General features: G+C 41.8%; 2 protein-coding genes across 2 annotated transcripts; one reads left to right on the top strand and one right to left on the bottom strand.

Moving 5' to 3' along the window:
• The first annotated feature begins 2,587 nt into the window (after positions 1-2,587).
• slc39a6 (solute carrier family 39 member 6) lies at positions 2,588-10,816 on the top strand. The gene is made up of 11 exons (XM_062987880.1): positions 2,588-2,670; positions 3,872-4,525; positions 4,626-4,782; positions 4,869-4,949; positions 5,850-6,019; positions 6,108-6,293; positions 7,052-7,139; positions 7,940-8,257; positions 8,363-8,443; positions 8,564-8,754; positions 9,636-10,816. Exons 2-11 carry the CDS (start codon positions 3,878-3,880, stop codon positions 9,786-9,788), a joined length of 2,073 nt encoding a protein of 690 aa, XP_062843950.1. The 5' UTR covers positions 2,588-2,670; positions 3,872-3,877; the 3' UTR covers positions 9,789-10,816.
• A 3,948-nt stretch (positions 10,817-14,764) lies between these two features.
• Positions 14,765-16,800, bottom strand: cavin4a (caveolae associated protein 4a). The gene is made up of 2 exons (XM_062987776.1): positions 16,318-16,800; positions 14,765-15,932 (listed from the first exon to the last, which is right to left on the bottom strand). The coding sequence occupies exons 1-2, from the start codon at positions 16,696-16,698 to the stop codon at positions 15,297-15,299; spliced, it is 1,017 nt and encodes a 338-aa protein (XP_062843846.1). The 5' UTR covers positions 16,699-16,800; the 3' UTR covers positions 14,765-15,296.
• Positions 16,801-20,639: the final 3,839 nt, after the last annotated feature.

The following is a 20,639-nucleotide window of genomic DNA, read 5'->3' as shown; positions in this document are numbered from 1 at the left end:
ATCACGGAGCTGGCGGATATTCGAGACTTTGCGCTCCTCCACCTTCCGCTTGAGGATGCCCCAAAGATGTTCTATTGGGTTTAGGTCTGGAGACATGCTTGGCCAGTCCATCACCTTTACCCTCAGCCTCTTCAATAAAGCAGTGGTCGTCTTAGAGGTGTGTTTGGGGTCATTATCATGCTGGAACACTGCCCTGCGACCCAGTTTCCGGAGGGAGGGGATCATGCTCTGCTTCAGTATTTCACAGTACATATTGGAGTTCATGTGTCCCTCAATAAAATGTAACTCCCCAACACCTGCTGCACTCATGCAGCCCCAGACCATGGCATTCCCACCACCATGCTTGACTGTAGGCATGACACACTTATCTTTGTACTCCTCACCTGATTGCCGCCACACATGCTTGAGACCATCTGAACCAAACAAATTAATCTTGGTCTCATCAGACCATAGGACATGGTTCCAGTAATCCATGTCCTTTGTTGACATGTCTTCAGCAAACTGTTTGCGGGCTTTCTTGTGTAGAGACTTCAGAAGAGGCTTCCTTCTGGGGTGACAGCCATGCAGACCAATTTGATGTAGTGTGCGGCGTATGGTCTGAGCACTGACAGGCTGACCCCCCACCTTTTCAATCTCTGCAGCAATGCTGACAGCACTCCTGCACCTATCTTTCAAAGACAGCAGTTGGATGTGACGCTGAGCACGTGCACTCAGCTTCTTTGGACGACCAACGCGAGGTCTGTTCTGAGTGGACCCTGCTCTTTTAAAACGCTGGATGATCTTGGCCACTGTGCTGCAGCTCAGTTTCAGGGTGTTGGCAATCTTCTTGTAGCCTTGGCCATCTTCATGTAGCGCAACAATTCGTCTTTTAAGATCCTCAGAGAGTTCTTTGCCATGAGGTGCCATGTTGGAACTTTCAGTGACCAGTATGAGAGAGTGTGAGAGCTGTACTACTAAATTGAACACACCTGCTCCCTATGCACACCTGAGACCTAGTAACACTAACAAATCACATGACATTTTGGAGGGAAAATGACAAGCAGTGCTCAATTTGGACATTTAGGGGTGTAGTCTCTTAGGGGTGTACTCACTTTTGTTGCCGGTGGTTTAGACATTAATGGCTGTATATTGAGTTATTTTAAGGGAAGAATAAATTTACACTGTTATATAAGCTGCACACAGACTACTTTTCATTTTGTCAAAGTGTCATTTTGTCAGTGTTGTCCCATGAAAAGATATACTTAAATATCTGCAGAAATGTGAGGGGTGTACTCACTTTTGTGATACACTGTATAGTTAAATACGGATCATTTTGAGTACATTTTGACATCATAAGACTGGCAGAGTGTTGCTGGTGGGTAGCACTGTCGCCTCACTTCGCTCACTTCACAGCAAGAAGGTCCTGGGTTCAGTTCCCAGGTGGAGCAGTCTGTTTGTCGAGCCACGGCTGTTACAAACAACGACATTACGAACGCAGTAACAATCCACATATGCAAGGACACGATTCCTCTATCGACAGTCGAGAAAAAAGCTTTCAGAGCAATAATTAAAACACTGGGTATCAGGTATGTCTTACGGGGTGAAAATACTTCATGTTAGTCAGTATTTCAGCATTATAAGCGAACTGGAAGTGCAGATAGAACAGATCTTTGGTCAAGTTGTACAGTGGAGTTTTACAGAGTTAAAGGAGCAGCTCTGGGTGATTGTATAATACTTAAATATTAAATAAACAATATAAATTGTATTTATTGCAACTGTTTCATGCATACTGATTGTCATATATTGTGTCATTTTGTGGGGCCAAGCAAAGCTCAAAACCTTTATTATATACATGGTGAAAATAAAACTTTTCATATTCTATGTACTTATGACAGTAGAATAAGCCACAGGCATATAAAAAGTCCCAGTCATACAAAAAAAACATACCGTGATATACCGTGAAACCGTCAGAATCTTAAAAAATACCGTGATACAAATGTTTGGTCATACCGCCCAGTCCTACACTTCTGTAGTGGACGCCCTGCACCTCAAGTGGGAGCGGCACGGTGGCTAAGTGGGTAGCACTGTCGCCTCACAGCAGGAAGGTCCTGGGTTCGATGAGTTTGCATGTTCTCCCCGTGTCCGTGTGGGTTTCCTCCGGGCGCTCCGGTTTCCTCCCACAGTCCAAAGACGTCCATGTCCATGACTGTTCGATGTAACCTTGTGAACTGATGAATCTTGTGTAATGAGTGACTACTGTTTCCTGTCATGGATGTAACCAAAAGTCTAAAACATGACGTTAAAACCCTAACAGACAAACTGCACCTCAAGCTGGACATTTTGACGAATTTAAGAATTGGGTTTTTATACTTCTTAAAACTGTCCATAGCGTCCATCTATTTTCTGTTTAAATCCTGGACAAAATACACACTTGTGTTTCGCAAACGTGTGGTTGTGTAACGCGGAGTTTTGTTTTGAGCTCAAATGTGTGATTTTGTTTGGATCTGGCATCCTTTCGGGTCTACTACCACGTGACTGATTTCAGCCAATAGGAGAAGAACAATGACGTCAGGCGCTTTCGGTACCTCCACTGTTCTCAATGAGGAACCCCAGACTGAGGAGCAGATGCCAAGTTTAAGTAATAAAGGGCTTTTTATTATTTCTCCATCCCGCTGAGAGTCTCATCCTCTGGTGAGTAGTTGATTTTCACGATAATCGATTGTCCTGTCTTAAAGCGATCTGTTTAGATCTTTTTAGATCTCTTATAAGTTCCATGTGTTTCCTGGTGTTTAGATCGCGGGCCGTTATAGTTCTGGATTAAAACCACATATAACAGAGATGAGTTTGTAATCGCTTCATTGAACAGTGAACAGAACGGTTCTTCTATACCAGAACCGAACTTGAACCGGATCACTGGCAGCATTTCTGATGCCAGTTCTACATCCTGCCGCTTCAGAGTGCCATCTGTTAGCTCATGTTAGCATCAGGCTTCTGCCTTAAGTGTTTGTGTCCAATCAAGAGTTTGGCATGTTCTCCTACACCTGCATGGGTTTCCTCCCACCTTCCCAAACTGCCTCTAGGTGTGATTAGTAGGGATACATACCATATTGGATGCTTGTTTCACTGTTTTAAAAAATAATAATAATAAAAAAGGCTTTCAGGCATTGGGGTGGCATTTGTATGGCACGTCATGGCATTTGCTGCCAAACGTAGATGCCTCATGATGCTCATCCTGTGGTAATTATGAAGTACCTTGCTATTAATGTTAATAATGGATGTGAATTTCCTCCTACTGAACAATTTCACTTCATCTGGGGCAGACTCAAATCAAAGGCAATTATCAACTAGTCCGAGTTTGGCATGTTCTCCGACACCTGCATGGGTTTCTTCCCACCTCAATCCACCTCATTGATTAATAGGGATACGTAAGAAATTGGATGCTTGTTTTACTCTTTTCTAAATAATAAAAAAAAGGCTTTCAGGGATGGGGGTGGCATTTGTATGACACGTCATGGCATTTGCTGCCAGTCGTAGATGCCTCATGATGCTCATCATGTGGTGGTTATGAAGTACCTTGCTATTAATGTTTATAACGGATGTGAATTGTCTCCTACTGAACAATTTAACTTCATCTGAGGCAGACTCAAATAAAAAAGTTATTCAGAGTTTGGCATGTTCTCCCACACCTGCATGGGTTTCCTCCCACCTTCCAAATCATCGCCTCTAGGTGTGGGTCAGTGCTCAAGGGCCCAACAGTGGCAACTCTCAATCTTTTGACTGATAACCCAAAACTCTACCCACTAGGCTGCCACTGTTCCATACTAATATAAACAGCGTACATACTAATGTTCTGTATTGTGTTGTTTTTTTTTGCATGTTAATTGTCATACAGGTACCAATGTTACCCGCCTGGCTTCGCGGCCGGGCAGTGCTGTCTCCGGTGCTGATCTGGACATGCCTGTCACTGGTGGGTATCAATTGCAGCTCTGTTGCTGTGGACACTGACCTTCGTCTAGCCGAGCAGGCGCAGCAGCAACACCTCCACACGCTTTTCATGAAGTACGGTGAGAATGGGACCATTTCCATGTCTGGTCTGCTAAGACTGCTTAAAGGATTGGGACTGGACCGTGTCAGAAGAGTAACCGTGCAGCACCATGGAAACCACCACAACCACACACACCTGCATACGCACTCGCACACACCGATGCACAAACACACAATGCACGCACAGCCGGTCGCTAACAAGAAAGACGGGGATGATTCGGGTGTGAAGAGCGACTCCGACACCCATGATTCCATTTTTCTGAAGAAAAGCCAGGTGGACGCTCACCACAATCTCTACATAAAGAAAGCTCCTGACTCCACCGCATTGCTGACCACACCTTCTTATGTCACCAAATCTCACCCTGCAAACCTCCCAGAGGACTCCTCCCAGCTCAATACGACACACTCCAACCACACCTACTATACTGAGGAAATGTCCACACGCCACCTGGACTACCACAGTTATAATGAGCGTGAGATAAGCCTCAACTACAGCAAACAGGTAAACACAGCTTTACTGTGCAGGACTATTATCGTACATCATAGGCCTTTAAATGTATAATTAACACTTAACCCACCACTCCTCTCTCTCTGTCGCTCAGTGCCAGAATGCCACCATGATTCTTCAGACCCATGGCATGTCACAGCAAACGACTCTCTCTGTCCAGGATTTTAGCTTCCTCTGCCCTGGCCTAATCTTACAGCTTGATTCACAGTCCTGCCTTCAGCATGCTGAAAACCAGTCAGAGCACGGGCAACGTAATTTAATCAAAATGATATTATACTGACTTGATCATGTAAAAACTGTGACCTAGTGGTAATTTTTTATAATTTTTTTTATATAGAACATGGAAATCATTGTCACCACCATCATCATCATGGTTCAGCAATCAACAACAGCCAAAAGAGTTCCTCTATTGAGATAGGTACGTATGCAATGTATTAAATTGTTGATTCCAACGTCTCGTTTACAAGATATTTGTACAAGACGATTTTAGACGATTTTATTTTAAATCCTATGAATTTGATCTTTTGTTAAAATTAACGTAAAACCTGGTTGCTCAGGTGGCGCAGCGGTAAAAACACACACTAGAACACCAGAGCTGGGATCTCGAATACATCGTATCAGATCTCGGCTCTGCCATTTTGGCTGGGCTGGGTGGCTACATGAACAACGTTTGATGCAGTTACGACCCCTGCTGGCTGATCGATGGCGCCTGCACAGAGACGGTAAAAGAGTGCGCTGATCAGGGTGTGTCTCTCCGTACACAGTGCTGATCCGCATTGCGCTCGTCAAAGTGCAGGTGATGAAATGCATACGGCTGTTGCCCACGTGTCGGAGGGGGCGTGGGTTAGCTTCGTTCTCCTCAATCAGAGCGTGGATCGGCATTGGTGGAGAGAATCGGCCGACGTCTCGAAATCGCGAGTTCGAATCTCAGCTCTGCTCCTGGCAGGCTGGGTGCCCATACAGACAACGATTGGCTCGTTCGAAGGGTGGGAGTGCCGGAGGGGATTCCTCATAACTGCTGGCTGATCAATTGCGCCTGTGCACAGACGGGGGATAATGGGGATTAGTGCGTGAATCTTCGTGTGCGATACGGATCTCTGTATAAACTCGCCTCGTGCAGGTAAAAAGAAGCGGTCGGCTACTGCACACGTCTCTGTGACTGCGACACACCCTTACTCAGTGTGGAGTGGAGGTCAGAAGCAGTAGAAGAGACACAATACTGTAGATTGGGAACATTTATTTGAAGTGATGGCTTTTCCATGTCTGTGTATTTATTCTTGTTTTTCTGTTTATACTATTTTGTTGTTGTTTTTTTCAGCCTGGATTGGTGGATTTCTCTCTATAACCATAATAAGCTTGCTGGCAGTGGTTGGCCTGGTCTTAATTCCAGTCATCAACAAAAACTGCTTCAACTTCTTGCTCAGCTTCTTGGTTGCCCTTGCTGTAGGCACGCTCAGTGGCGATGCCCTTCTACACCTTATACCACACGTAAGACGCAAGTAGTCATTTTATACCCATAATGACTGTTCCTGCAGTGTTTTGAACTACTTTGAACTGTTTTTATTCTGTTCGTTAGGCTCAGGGTGGCCACAAGCACCACCATGCAGCCGGTGAAGGCTTAGAGCATGACTCGCATGGTGAGGGCGAGGATTCTTTAAAAGCCGTGTGGACGGGATTGACGGCGTTGGGTGGCGTATACGTAATGTTCCTGACTGAGCATTTTCTGACCCTGGCAAAAATGTACAAAGACAAAAAACAAAAGGTTAGACGAGCAAAACAGCCACAATGCATGACTGCTTAGCTACAGGTTTACAGTCACTACTGGAATCACTTGCAACTTGGTTGGAATTTCATATATTGTTTTAAATAAACTACATAAATAGGAAGGGGGGGCTTGATGGAAATTGAAAACCATTCCAATTAATCAAAAAATATTAAATCAAACGGTTATTGTTGACCCATAGTTACTATAGTAATCCATAGTTTAATACTGAACCAGAAATAGCCACACCCATTAGGATTACCCATTAAAGTACCCATTTTTGAATTGTGTTTTTTGTACTATGTATGTGGGTGTGTTTTATACGAGGGATATGATACGCTTCATTTTACAGTATTACTGGTTTAGTGTTTAATAGGGCAATTAATGTGCTGATAGCTCAAGAAAGACATTAAGGCCGTGGTAAAAACACACGCTGTTCACCAGAGCTGAGATCTTAAATATATCGTATCGAGTCTAAGCTCCGCCTGCCGGCTGAGGCTGAGCAGCCACATGAACAACGATTGACCCGTTATTCAGACAGGGGCGGGATTAAGCCGGATGGGGACTCCCTCTCGGACTAGTGTGATTACGACCTCTGCGGGCTGGTTGGTGGCGCCTGCACGGAGATGGGAAAGGAGTGCGGTAGAGGGTGCGGCCCTCCGTACACAGCGCTGTACCGCACTGCACTCGTCAAGTGTAGGTGATAAGATGGGGGGGGTGACATTAACAGACCTTAACTGAAATGTAAATGCATCCAGGAGCAAAAGATGGCAGACTTGACTGATGAAAATATGGAGTCACAACATCTGTCACCTCCAGCAGACCGGAATTTGAAACCAGTGGACGGTAAGCACGTGTCTGTACATGGATATTTTATTAGTACATTAGTACATTTTATTAGTACATCTCTTTGTATTTAAATGAACCATCAGTTATTTATTTATTAGGAGTTTAACGTTATATTTTACACACATTTGGTTACATTCATGACAGGACAGTTGGTTACTGGTTACACAAGATTTATCAGTTCAAGTATTTCACAGACAGTCTTGTATCTCCAATTCACCTCACTGGCGGTGCACAAGGCTTAACGTGACTTATCGTACTAAAACAACAAGCAAGGAATTTCATTAGTGGAGAGAACTTATGAGCACTAATAATTAAGAGAGGTTTAGTGTTCCTATGTCATTCTTTTAATACATTAAGTCACATTAAGCTTTTTTTTAACGGTAAGCGTTTTACACTGTCGGAAAAGCTGATTCTCACAATTTCTCTCCGAGCACTCCGAGCTATAACACAAGTTTAAAAGTGAAACAGGAGGAAAATCCAGCTAAACACAGATACATGTTGAGCTATTAGAGTGAATCTGAATTTGGATGTTCCACACAAATTCAGATGCGTCTTATATTCGCATTTTGATGACGTTTTACAAACAAAACGACAGTCGCACAACCACCGAGTTCAAGGGTACAAATTTCTTGACGAAGGGCATCGAGTTTCAAGGTACCCCTGTATATACTTATGCTTTCTAATTGGATGGATTTAATTCCTGAAGTTTAGTTCAGTTGTTGTTATTCTGAGTCTATTAAGTGTTCCTGTAACGTTTTATATATATTTGTAATTGTTCGTCTACCCTTCAAATCCAGAGGTGAACGGCCACAGTCTTCCAGAGGCAGAAGTGATGTTATCTCAGGGCGACTACACCGACGAGGAATGCGAGAACAAATGCCACTCCCACTTCCACGACACCGTGGGCCAGTCGGACGAGCTGCATCACCATCACCACAACTACCACCACATCCTGCACCACCACCACTCTCAAAACCACCACCCTCACACGCATACACACAGACACACCCAGTCTTATTCCGTCCAGCACTTCAAACATGCTGGGGTCGCTACCCTTGCCTGGATGGTCATCATGGGGGACGGCTTGCATAATTTCAGCGACGGGCTTGCTATCGGTAACGTATTACAGACCTTCATTCAGGGCAGAACTATATACGTTAAAAGTTTATTGATTGATTTATTTTATTGGCTTATAAGATGTCGTTTTGTTCCATTATTAGGAGCTGCATTCACAGAGGGTTTGTCCAGTGGTCTAAGCACTTCAGTTGCTGTATTTTGCCATGAGCTTCCTCATGAACTGGGTAAGACCAGTTGTATCATCACTGTTCCCCAAATACCTGCTATACATCATGGGTTTAGGTTTGTAATGTAAAGCAACTTCAAAGGGTGTGACTTTGTTCCTCTGTGGTTTTTATTTCTAGGAGATTTTGCGGTCCTGTTGAAGGCAGGGATGTCAGTAAAGCAGGCTATTCTCTATAACTTGCTTTCTGCAATGATGGGCTACTTGGGAATGATAATAGGCATTCTGATTGGTCACTTTGCTGAGAATGTGGCTACCTGGATCTTCGCTCTTACAGCTGGACTCTTCTTGTATGTTGCATTAGTGGACATGGTAAGTAACGTTCTGTCACATTGACATGTAACACTAATTAACGATTAAAAATTGAAATCTCTGATTCATAAAAGTATTCAGACCCTTAATTTAATGCTTTGAAAAAGCCGCATTGGCAGCAATTTCACTTTTAAAGTCATCTTGGATACATCTCTAGAATCTTTGAACACCTGGATTGACGCAGTTTATTCCATTTTTCATAGCTGATCATTTCAAGCCACTTTTTCTCCCAGACTAGTCATTTCCACTTTTCTAATTGTAAAGCCTCCACTGTTTACACCATCCCTGCCCTGGCTGTGAAGAACAGCAGAGCACGACACGTTGTGCAGTAGCTGACTGCGTCTTTTCACCCGCACGAGGCGAGTTCATATGCTGATCAGCTTTGTGCACGGAGAGCCGCACCCTGATCAGCATTATTTTTCGAATCTGTGCAGAAGCAAATCATCCAGCCAGCAGAGGTCGTAATTCTCTCAGTTATGAGGTCCCTATCTGGCTTATCCAGCCAGTCGTTGTTCATTCAGACGCCCAGCCTAGCCGTATGGCAGAGCTGAGATTCGATACGATGTATATGAAATCTGTCTGACTGAAAGGATTCCTCATTATAGCGTGACTCTGCATACGCAGTACTGCTCTCTGTTTGTACCCATATCTGGCAGGTGATCAGAAGTGGTTGGCAACAGCACACAAGTCGGAGGGGGCGTTAGGTACAGCCCTCCTTGGTTAGGTTGGAGGTCTGCAGCAGTGACTGATTTTTTTATTCTTTTATTCTGTTTTTAAGTCATAACTCACTAATGTCTGCAAATTCTCAAGGTGTCTAAATACTTTCTGAAATACATTGTGTATGTATGTGTGTGTGTGTGTGTGTGTGTGTGTGTGTGTAGGTTCCAGAGATGCTGCATAACGATGCCAGTGAAGCGGGTTTCAGTCATTGCGGGTTTTTCGTCCTACAGAATGCTGGGATACTACTAGGTTTTGGCATCATGCTCATCATTGCCATATTTGAGGACAAAATTCAACTTGCCATTGAATTATAACTACGAGGGTTCTTCAAAAAGTTTCAGCACTTTTTAAACTCTATTTATTAAGAATTTCATTTGAGACAATTTACATTTTTCCCAGCAAATAATACTATCAGCAAAAATGTATTTGGTTGAGCGTGCAGCCACTGATGCACCGCTGCTGTGATGATCATCACATGAAAATCTTCTTCCCCTTAAAGCTTCTTTGAGCGTCCAAAAAGGTGGAAATCAGATGGCACTAAATCCAGACTGTAAGCGTCTCTCAGACACGACCAATTACTACTTTTCTTTCACACCCTCACCGTCTTTAACCAAAATATAAAAGTGTGGAAACTTTTTGAAGATCCCTGGTATAAAACACACCCACCCACACACGTTTGTTACCGCTAACTATTTACCATTAACTTTACAAAAAGTAATACTTCCACTTCTAATGTGGAAGCTTTTCTGTTACAGTATGAATGACTACGTTGTTTGGATTTATTAGGGACTTTGTTTCACATATTACAGTACGACTAGCTCACCTGGTATAGGTGTACCTGTAGTGGTGATGATTGGGACCATTTTCTGCTCTTAAGCTGGAAAGCAGCAGTACGTTTACATTACGACTTAAAATAGGTAGTCACAAACATTGACGAGCCAGTAAAATGTTTTATAAACGATCTTCATGCGTTCCAGCTGCGCTTTATAAAGACTGATAACGAATTCTGCTCAGTGTAAAAAAAGAGCATGGTTTAAAAGCATTGTGTACACGTTTTACTTTGTTTACCATGTTAGTTTGTGCAGCAAAGTGTTTGTGATGTTACATAATGTGTGTTGAGGTACTTTTTTTTCATACAGTAAAGTTCATCTGTGTGAAAAATGTAACAATCTTTTACTTGTTTTAATGTACATAGATGCATAGATGCCTTGGTTATGTGGTAAAAAAAACGGCATCATGTGCACCCCAGTGACGCAGTACTGGAGTATCCTATCCCAGGGTTTTTCGAAACCCAAAAAAAAGGTCGCCGAGAAAAATAAACAAGTTTTAACACATACATGAACTTGTATGCAACCCCTGGTGGAGGCTTTATGTTACATCTTGTAAACCACAGTGGGAACAGCGAGATGCGTTATTTGTGTTGCCTGGGTCATCTAAAAAAAATCAGCCAAAATGTGGGTCACTTAAAAAAAAATTGAAAACTCTGTCTTATTCCACCAGAGCGTACATCTGTTGTGTTCAGGTCTCATCTGCAGTCAACACCTAAATGGACACTATTGTGTATGTATTTATTAGGATTGTAAGGTGGTGGTGGATGATTCTTAGCACTGCAGTGACACTGACATGGTGGTGGTGTGTTAGTGTGTGTTGTGCTGGTATGAGTGGAGTTTTTAAATACCGTGTCCACTCTATTAGACACTCCTACCTAGTTGGTCCACCTTGTAGATGTAAAGTCAGAGACGATCGCTCATCTATTGCTACTGTTTGAGTTGGTCATCTTCTAGACCTTCATCAGTGGTCACAGGACGCTGCCCACGGGGCGCTGTTGGCTGAATATATTTGGTTGGTGGACTATTTTAAGTCTAGCAGGGACAGTGAGGTGTTTAAAAACTCCATCAGCGCTGCTGTGTCTGATCCACTCATACCAGCACCATGTCAGTGTCACTGCAGTGCTGAGAATGATCCACCACCCAAATAATACCTGCTCTGTGGGGGTCCTGATTGTTAAAGAACAGAGTAAAAGCAGGTTAAAAAGTATGTAGAGAAACAGCTGGACTACAGTCAGTAATTGTAGAACTACAAAGTGCTTCTATATGGTAAGTGGAGCTGATAAAATGGACAGTGAGTGTAGAAACAAGGAGGTGGTTTTCAATGTTATGACTGATCACTATATATATTTATATATTGCACGCATTTGACCAGCAGATGTCGCCACCTATTCGTTTTAAAAATGTTAAAACTAGGGATTGGTTCAAATCCATGTTTCACCCATGAGACTGATAACGTTGTAATTTAATATAGGCAGTGGTGTGTAAAGTACCGGAAGGCCATACTTGAGTAAAAGTACAAGTATCTTACCAGAAATTTACTTTGATAGAAGTAAAAGTCACCTTTTAGAATATTACTTGAGTAAAAGTCTAAAAGTATCTGATGTTTAATGTACTTAAGTAACAAAAGTAATTTGATATTAAATGTACTTAAGTATTAAAAGTAGAAGTAAAAGTAAATGCTGTTAGTATAAATGGAAGCGGTCATTTTAAATATAAAGATTGTTCTTTTAAGCCTGTAAACCACCTTAACAATTAACCTGTTTTCTTCCTTTCATCTGAACATGATTTGTGCCAATTCATGATCATAATCAACTGTTGACATCACCTGTTTGAAATCATGACATTATTTAGTTGTTTTTTTAACTTATTACTAGCCCTAAATGTTCCTGTTCCAATGTTTTTAGAATGTGAGTCGATGTAAATGTAAGAAACACTGCATCTATGTTATTAGCATTTTCTATACTGTCCCATTTTTTTATTTGGGTAGTCTATTTCAATAACAAAAAATTTTTTTTGCCATAATTAATTTAAAGCAAAACTTTTGTGGCACTTTTATCCCTTTAATGATCTGTTCAACCATTATTTAAAATCAAAATATTTGAGTAAAATAAGCTGTATTTAAATAATCGTTTTTGGGCCGTATCTACTCACTGAATGGCATGTGTTAAACTAAAAAAATATTGGTATTCTTACTTTAAGAAAACACCATTTCTAACTTGAAGCCAACAGCTGAAAAATCATGAATAATAAGTTGGATAAGGTGAGTTCTTGTTGAGAGCATTAAAGGGTTAAAGACGTGCTGCATGTTCCTCAGCACCATGAATCTCTCCTCTGTCAGTGTGATACAGAAGTTATCTGAGGAAATATTTGTCCGTAGGTGAGTTTTTAAAAATAATGGACGTGTCTTCATGAGTTTTGCAGTCAATGAATTCCAAACAAATGTAATGATTTATGAAACGTTTTATTTGTGGTTTGAATGTAATCAGTAAAAATGGGAGGTAGATATCTGAACAATGTTAATGCTAAAATATTTAAAAAACGCTGATGCTGCAGCTTTACTTTGTTAATCATTGTTAACTTACATCAGTGTGTTGGAGCTTCTGAAATGTCCATATTTGCGTGTGTTTGGGTGAACGACGCACTTTTAGAAAACTCCGATAGCTTTTAGAGAACGTTTGCACATGCGCATTAATGTGTTTAACCACCGTCTAACTCACAAGCGCAGATTCACCAAACCAGCGTGCAGTCCGTCACACATCTCACATCATTTACCTTCATTCTGTAGTAACGAGTAACGAATTTACATACAGCGAATGTAACGGAGTAGAAGTAAACAATTTCTTTAGAAAATGTAGTGGAGTAAAAGTGAAAGTTGCCGAAAATTTTTATACTCCAGTAAAGTACAAGTACTTCAAAAAACTACTTAAGTACTGTAACGAAGTATAATTACTTCGTTACTATACACCACTGAATATAGGTAGCAGTTGATTCAAATTCAATTATTCATTTATACATTATCTGCTCACCCACCACTTCATCCTATTCAGGGATGCAGAATTCACTGGGCAAAAGGTAGGAAACACCCCGGTCAAGTCACCAGTCCATCACAGGGCAAACGTACACACACAGCGAGTCAATATTAGTATCTCCATTTCACTAAACTTATCTGTCTGATGACAGATGTTGGCTTTGACACCTTTCAGTGATAACTGTAGATGGTCTTTTTCATCTATGGCACAGAAAACACCCGTTGACATCCGTTTTTCCAAAAAACCAAGCTGAACCATGGACTGATCTGATCACAGCACACATTTTTTGTTTTCTTTTGGACCATCTGAGATGAGCTTGGGCCCGGAGAACTCTGTGGTGTTTCTGAATTGATGTACGGCCTTACCTTTGTGTAATAGAATTTTATTTTCGAGCTTGCATTTGTGAAGCAGTGCACCATGTTAAATGACAATGGTTTTCTGATGTCTCCCCGAGCCTATGTGGCTATATTTATCACTGTAACATGACGGTTTCTCACGCAGTGCCATCTTGGAGTTCAAAGGTCACGCAACTGAGATCTTAGATTCCCTGAATCTTTCCACAATATTATGAGCAGTAGATAGTGAAAGACTAAATAATTGGCTATCTTGATTGGCAGTGTTGAGGTGGGGCCAATCATTGCTTGTGAAGACCTGATCCTTTGGTGGATCCTCATTTTATATCCAATTGCTGCTTTTGTGAAATCCTGTAATTTAAATATTCTATAAACTTTACTGTCCCAACGTTTTGGTGTGTGTTTCAGGCATCAAATTCTAAATGTGTTTATATTTACATACCATGAAAACACAGAATCTTTCCATTCTATTATGACTTTTGTCTTTATGTAGTACAGTTTCAGCTTGCGACATGACTGTCTCATGCCATCTGAGAGCCTTGTTACAAACAGGCCGCATACTTATGAATGGCATCAGGGTGCGATGCTGCATGGGTGGGCAATTTGCCTTGATCTGCATCCTAAAATATCTGTGCATGGATCTGCTGCCTCTTCCAAGAAGCTAAAACTGGCACGGGAACTTCCCGCCACCCCAGTCCCCTGACCTGAACGCCAGTAACGCTTTGATTGATGTGGTAATAAAAAGAGCTCTGAGGAAAAGAACACCAAAAGGATCTGAAAGTATTATCTGTTGACTAGTGTTTTTAGAGTCTTTGGTCTCAGCTCATTTAGCAAAATAGCACCATATTTTTTGTCTTATATTTCAATGTTAGCCAGTTAACAACTTTAATTATAGCTATTCTTAAAAAATCATGGAAGACCCAGGATTAATTGGTTATTAAATATAAATAAATCAATAATGGAGTGTTACAAACCTTGTAACACTCCTGTTCTCTAAAAATGTAAAACAGAATTTTAATTGTTCATCCCGTTTGGGAATTCTCTAAATATAATGACAGAAAGAATGCCAACGGAGGAGTTCAGCTGTTCATATTTATTTAGAGGAACCTTTTTTTTAGCATGTCAATTACATACCCTTTCAAACACACACACACAGACTATAATTTATAAAGATGTTTGAAATACAAGCTAATCTTGCAGTTGGAAACTGTTACTACAATATAAATACTTTAAAGGACTAGGCGTATAACTAGAATTACACACAGCCGCTCAAAATTCACATGCTAATTATCAAGTACTGTATGGTTTCTAATGTGCAGTTTTTCAGTCCTGCAGGAGTGATGTACACTGTCCTTTCCAGTGCTGTGGTCCACCAGGAATGGAGGTTGCATTTATTTCTAATCTGGGAATAATGACAAGCCGATCATTTTTGTCTCTCTGACTAAGCCTCATTATGACTCTGTGATTCATCCTGGAAATTAAATTAGCTTCTGGTGTAACATCCATACACACACGTATGCACACTTTTCTTCTCTAATACCCATTAGCACTTATTCTCCTTTTAATTTCACTTTTCTATCTCTCTTCCTTTCTTATTCACATCCATTATCTCACTTTTTTGATGCTTCTGTGGCCAACCCGCTCTTCCCTTCCTCTGGAATGCGGGTGGCTCCTTCCTCAGATACAGGCCCCTCTCGTTCGGTGACAACCTCTGTGTAGGTGACTTCCGGGCTGGACTTCCTGCCTTTGGGTGGGGTCACTCCAGCCTCTGCCTCAGCACCCTCCTGGCCCTCACCGACGGCGCGTTCCTTCTTGAGCTTGATACGGAAGGACTCCTTGGTAGGCGCTTTTTTGGTGATGTTCTCCTTCAGCCTCTCACCACCCTGACGCATCTTCTCCCGCTGCTCGGTAGAAATGATCTTTTCTCCTATATTGTTGAACTTGGTGCCTAGAGTTTGGCCTGTCTTGCTCAGATTATCTTTCGTCTTGCTGAGGTTCTCACGAGTTCGGTCGCGGGTCTTGTTCATGTTCTCTTTGGAGAACGCTGCCTTGATGTTCTCGATCCCCTTCAGGCCGCTCTGCTTCAGCCGCTCTGCCCGCGACGTCTCTGCTTCGTCTACCATGTACTCCTCATCAGATGAAAGGTCTGCAGGGATTTCGTATTCGTCGGGTTCTACCTCTAGATTGGCCAGCGATTCTCCCTTAGGGGTTTTTGTCACCGCAACTGAGGGAATTTCAGCCTCACCCTAAAATAGACAGATGGTATAAAAAAGAATAAACAATTGAAAGGAATTAAATACATTGTGCCAGATTAAGAAAGCTTTACTGTCAACCGCAGCTTCAGTTTAACATGTTCCAAAAACCAAGGACGTAGTCATAAATTGAACAAATGGGGTGACCAAATCTGCTGGGATTGGGAGGGGGCTTTCTAAAACATTCCTTCCATATAATGACGGTTTCTAACATTACACAAAGCTTTGAAATGGAATATGTTTAATTATAACTTATACATCATTTTATTAATGTAGAGGGGATATTTGAATATTGGGACTAGTATATACGGCCTTGCCTAAAACATATAAAAAGTCCATCAAGAAAACAAACTGAATGTGTGTCTGTGTGCATGAATACCTGATAGATGACCACTCTGAACCTGTTCCTGGTAAGAAGTTCATCCTGTGTAGTCTCTACTTTCTTCACACGAACATTCTGCTTCTCCACACGCGAACGCACCTCCTTAACATGAGTGCTCACACGCCGGGCTTTCTGCAGCAGCTTGTCCACGGTGGTCGCAGTAGCACCGTGGTTCTGGGCCAGCTTAGAAAGCTCGGATTGGACGGCAGTAACCGATGTCTCAAGCTGCTGTTGTCGTTCTTCCATGCGCTGCTGGCTGGCCTGAACGCCATCGATGATGGTAGAGACACGTTCCAGAAGTGAGAGGATGGAAAGGGCAGACACGGGCTGACCAGACTCATCCTCAAAACCTAGCACGAGGTCTCCTTTCTTCTCCATCTCCAGGATGCTCTCGCAAACACTCTCAAACACCACGGTTGGTTTAGAGAGGGTAAGCCCTAAACCACGTACAGGTCCGGCTAGGCAGGAGAAGAGCCAGTCTGCAAGATTTACCACCCCACAAGCCCCCTTACTCAAGCGTGCGCACACACACGCAGGCACACATCCTACAAAGATATAAATAAATACGACTGTAAGAGGACACAGGGGCTATTTTGGAAGCAGCAGTATGGGGAAACAAAATTAAATGTCCTGTTAAATAGAAAAAAGGCCCCAACATACATACAGTGTATCACAAAAGTGAGTACACCATTCACATTTCTGCAGATATTTAAGTATATCTTTTCATGGGACAACACTGACAAAATGACACTTTGACACAATGAAAAGTAGTCTGTGTGCAGCTTATATAACAGTGTAAATTTATTCTTCCCTCAAAATAACTCAATATACAGCCATTAATGTCTAAACCACCTGCAACAAAAGTCAGTACACCCCTAAGAGACTACACCCCTAAATGTCCAAATTGAGCACTGCTTGTCATTTTCCCTCCAAAATGTCATGTGATTTGTTAGTGTTACTAGGTCTCAGGTGTGCATAGGGAGCAGGTGTGTTCAGTTTAGTAGTACAGCTCTCACACTCTCTCATACTGGTCACTGAAAGTTCCAACATGGCACCTCATGGCAAAGAACTCTCTGAGGATCTTAAAAGATGAATTGTTGCGCTACATGAAGATGGCCAAGGCTACAAGAAGATTGCCAACACCCTGAAACTGAGCTGCAGCACAGTGGCCAAGATCATCCAGCGTTTTAAAAGAGCAGGGTCCACTCAGAACAGACCTCGCGTTGGTCGTCCAAAGAAGCTGAGTGCACGTGCTCAGCGTCACATCCAACTGCTGTCTTTGAAAGATAGGCGCAGGAGTGCTGTCAGCATTGCTGCAGAGATTGAAAAGGTGGGGGGTCAGCCTGTCAGTGCTCAGACCATACGCCGCACACTACATCAAATTGGTCTGCATGGCTGTCACCCCAGAAGGAAGCCTCTTCTGAAGTCTCTACACAAGAAAGCCCGCAAACAGTTTGCTGAAGACATGTCAACAAAGGACATGGATTACTGGAACCATGTCCTATGGTCTGATGAGACCAAGATTAATTTGTTTGGTTCAGATGGTCTCAAGCATGTGTGGCGGCAATCAGGTGAGGAGTACAAAGATAAGTGTGTCATGCCTACAGTCAAGCATGGTGGTGGGAATGCCATGGTCTGGGGCTGCATGAGTGCAGCAGGTGTTGGGGAGTTACATTTCATTGAGGGACACATGAACTCCAATATGTACTGTGAAATACTGAAGCAGAGCATGATCCCCTCCCTCCGGAAACTGGGTCGCAGGGCAGTGTTCCAGCATGATAATGACCCCAAACACACCTCTAAGACGACCACTGCTTTATTGAAGAGGCTGAGGGTAAAGGTGATGGACTGGCCAAGCATGTCTCCAGACCTAAACCCAATAGAACATCTTTGGGGCATCCTCAAGCGGAAGGTGGAGGAGCGCAAAGTCTCGAATATCCGCCAGCTCCGTGATGTCGTCATGGAGGAGTGGAAAAGCATTCCAGTGGCAACCTGTGAAGCTCTGGTAAACTCCATGCCCAGGAGAGTTAAGGCAGTTCTGGGAAATAATGGTGGCCACACAAAATATTGACACTTCAGGAACTTTCACTAAGGGGTGTACTCACTTTTGTTGCCGGTGGTTTAGACATTAATGGCTGTATATTGAGTTATTTTGAGGGAAGAATAAATTTACACTGTTATATAAGCTGCACACAGACTACTTTTCATTGTGTCAAAGTGTCATTTTGTCAGTGTTGTCCCATGAAAAGATATACTTAAATATCTGCAGAAATGTGAGGGGTGTACTCACTTTTGTGATACACTGTACATACATGTGTGCTACTATATTAGGTGGGTGATTAACCTTTAAAATGTTTAGCTTGAGGATAGTATTGTATTAATACTGGTTATGTGTATGGATTGGTATGCTAGGGCAGTTAATTTGGCCACAGGAGTTCTGAGCACTACCCCTCCCCTGGAGATACCTAACCTACTCAATTGAAGACAGCAGCTGCAGCTGCCACGCATTGTAACCGGACCGTTTCTCCTTGTGGAATTCAACTCTAACCTCAATACACTCCCTGACATTTAAAACTACACATCCCAGCATGCCTCCTGGTTGTAAGATCTCCACATAGCAGAATGTTCAGATATTGTGCTACATGGTGTAGGAATGGATTCTTACATTTTTAAAAGAGGTGATCTGTTAGTGTGGTTTAGAAATTTGCATAGATAATATAACACCAACAAACTTGAATATTGGACCTTTATTATGGGCATTCATATGTACTTTACAACCCCCACATACTCTATTAATGGAAGAACCTATATGGACCCCTGCTGACCAGACGTAATTTGAGTTTAGACCATTCTCATCACAACAATGACATTACCATGATAGTGACAGTTTTTGACCTAAAACATAATTGAATTTAAGTCCTAAAAAATTCACCAAATAAAAATAGTATACATGGTCATTTATTTATTGGGGAAACATTTACAAAACTCTAGGACTGGCAATGATTTTGATGGTAAAATTAGAGTCAGGTGTTTTCAGTCAACAGGATGTCAATCAGGGGTGAGTGAGCATCCTGTTGTATTTAAAGAATGGGAATCTACCAAAATCTGATCTTTACAGCATGTTTGATGAAGTATATCATGGCAAACAAATGAGAGGACCCCAGAGAGGACCCCAGTTGTAAGTGCTAAGGAAAGTGTTACAAAACCGTCCTTACAGACTTTGGACTACACCAATCCACAGTCAGGCGGTCACAGTCATTAATTAAAACAAACAAGTAAACAGCAACATAATTTCGCTCGGGTAGTGCAGGGGTCTAATGTGCTTAGCTGTTTGTTTGGGTTCTTTTGTAACCTCCTGAGTAGTCAATGTGATGTGTTCTTAGTGAAATTTCGGTAAGATGGCCTCTCCTGGGAAGGTTTACCATGGTTCCAAGTTTTCTTCTTTTGTAGATAACAGCTGCCACTGTGGTTTACGGGAGTTCCATAGCCTTAGCAGTGGCTTAATCGTTCCAGATCTTCAATGACTTTGTTTCGCATATGTATTTGAATTTCTTTTAAGCGTGGCGTTGTGCTACTTTTGAGACCTTCTTTTGGTTGGGCGGCATGGTGGATCTTACAGCAAGAAGGTCCTGGGTTCAATCCCCAGGTGGGGCAGTCTGGGTCCTTTCTGTGTATAGTTTGCATGTTCTCCCACAGTCCAAATACATGCAGTTTAGGTGAATTAGAGATACAAAATTGTGCATGACTGTGTTTGACATTAAACTTGTGAACTGATGAATCTCGTGTAACGAGTAACTATCGTTCCTGTCATGAATGTAACCAGTGTGTAAAACACGACGTTAAAATCCTAATAATAAATAAATACATTTCCAAGTTAAGACATTAGTTTTGTGTTCTTTAATATGAAATATGAACTTGTTTTCTTTGCATTATTCAATGTCTGAAAACACTGTTTTTTTTTTATATTTTTAACTTAGGTAGGTAAATGTATTTGGAATTTAAGAAAATGTTATCATTAGTTTATAAAAGGACACAAAATTGTTAATTTTACTCAAATACACAAAATATACTGATAGTTTGTTGTGGTCTCTTAAGTTTTTTGCATAGCTAATACAATACAGATAAATATTAACACTATAGGTGTCATTTTAATAACATAGTAAATAAGGTAGTTTATTTAACAACATTTAATGGACTTTACTGTATAATTTAGGACATTAAAATTGTGTATATTGTTGTTTGTTTTGCACATTTCAGATGTGTGGAAGTACATTTCCGGGGAACAAGACGTTAGCTTAGCCTTTAGCTTAGCCAGTTTC

This window comes from Trichomycterus rosablanca, chromosome 25 (genome assembly GCF_030014385.1).
Source record: "Trichomycterus rosablanca isolate fTriRos1 chromosome 25, fTriRos1.hap1, whole genome shotgun sequence".
In the NCBI taxonomy this organism is placed as follows: Eukaryota; Metazoa; Chordata; class Actinopteri; order Siluriformes; family Trichomycteridae; genus Trichomycterus; species Trichomycterus rosablanca.
The sequence above is the reverse complement of the archived record's forward strand: the minus strand, read 5'-3'. Positions and strand labels throughout refer to the sequence as shown.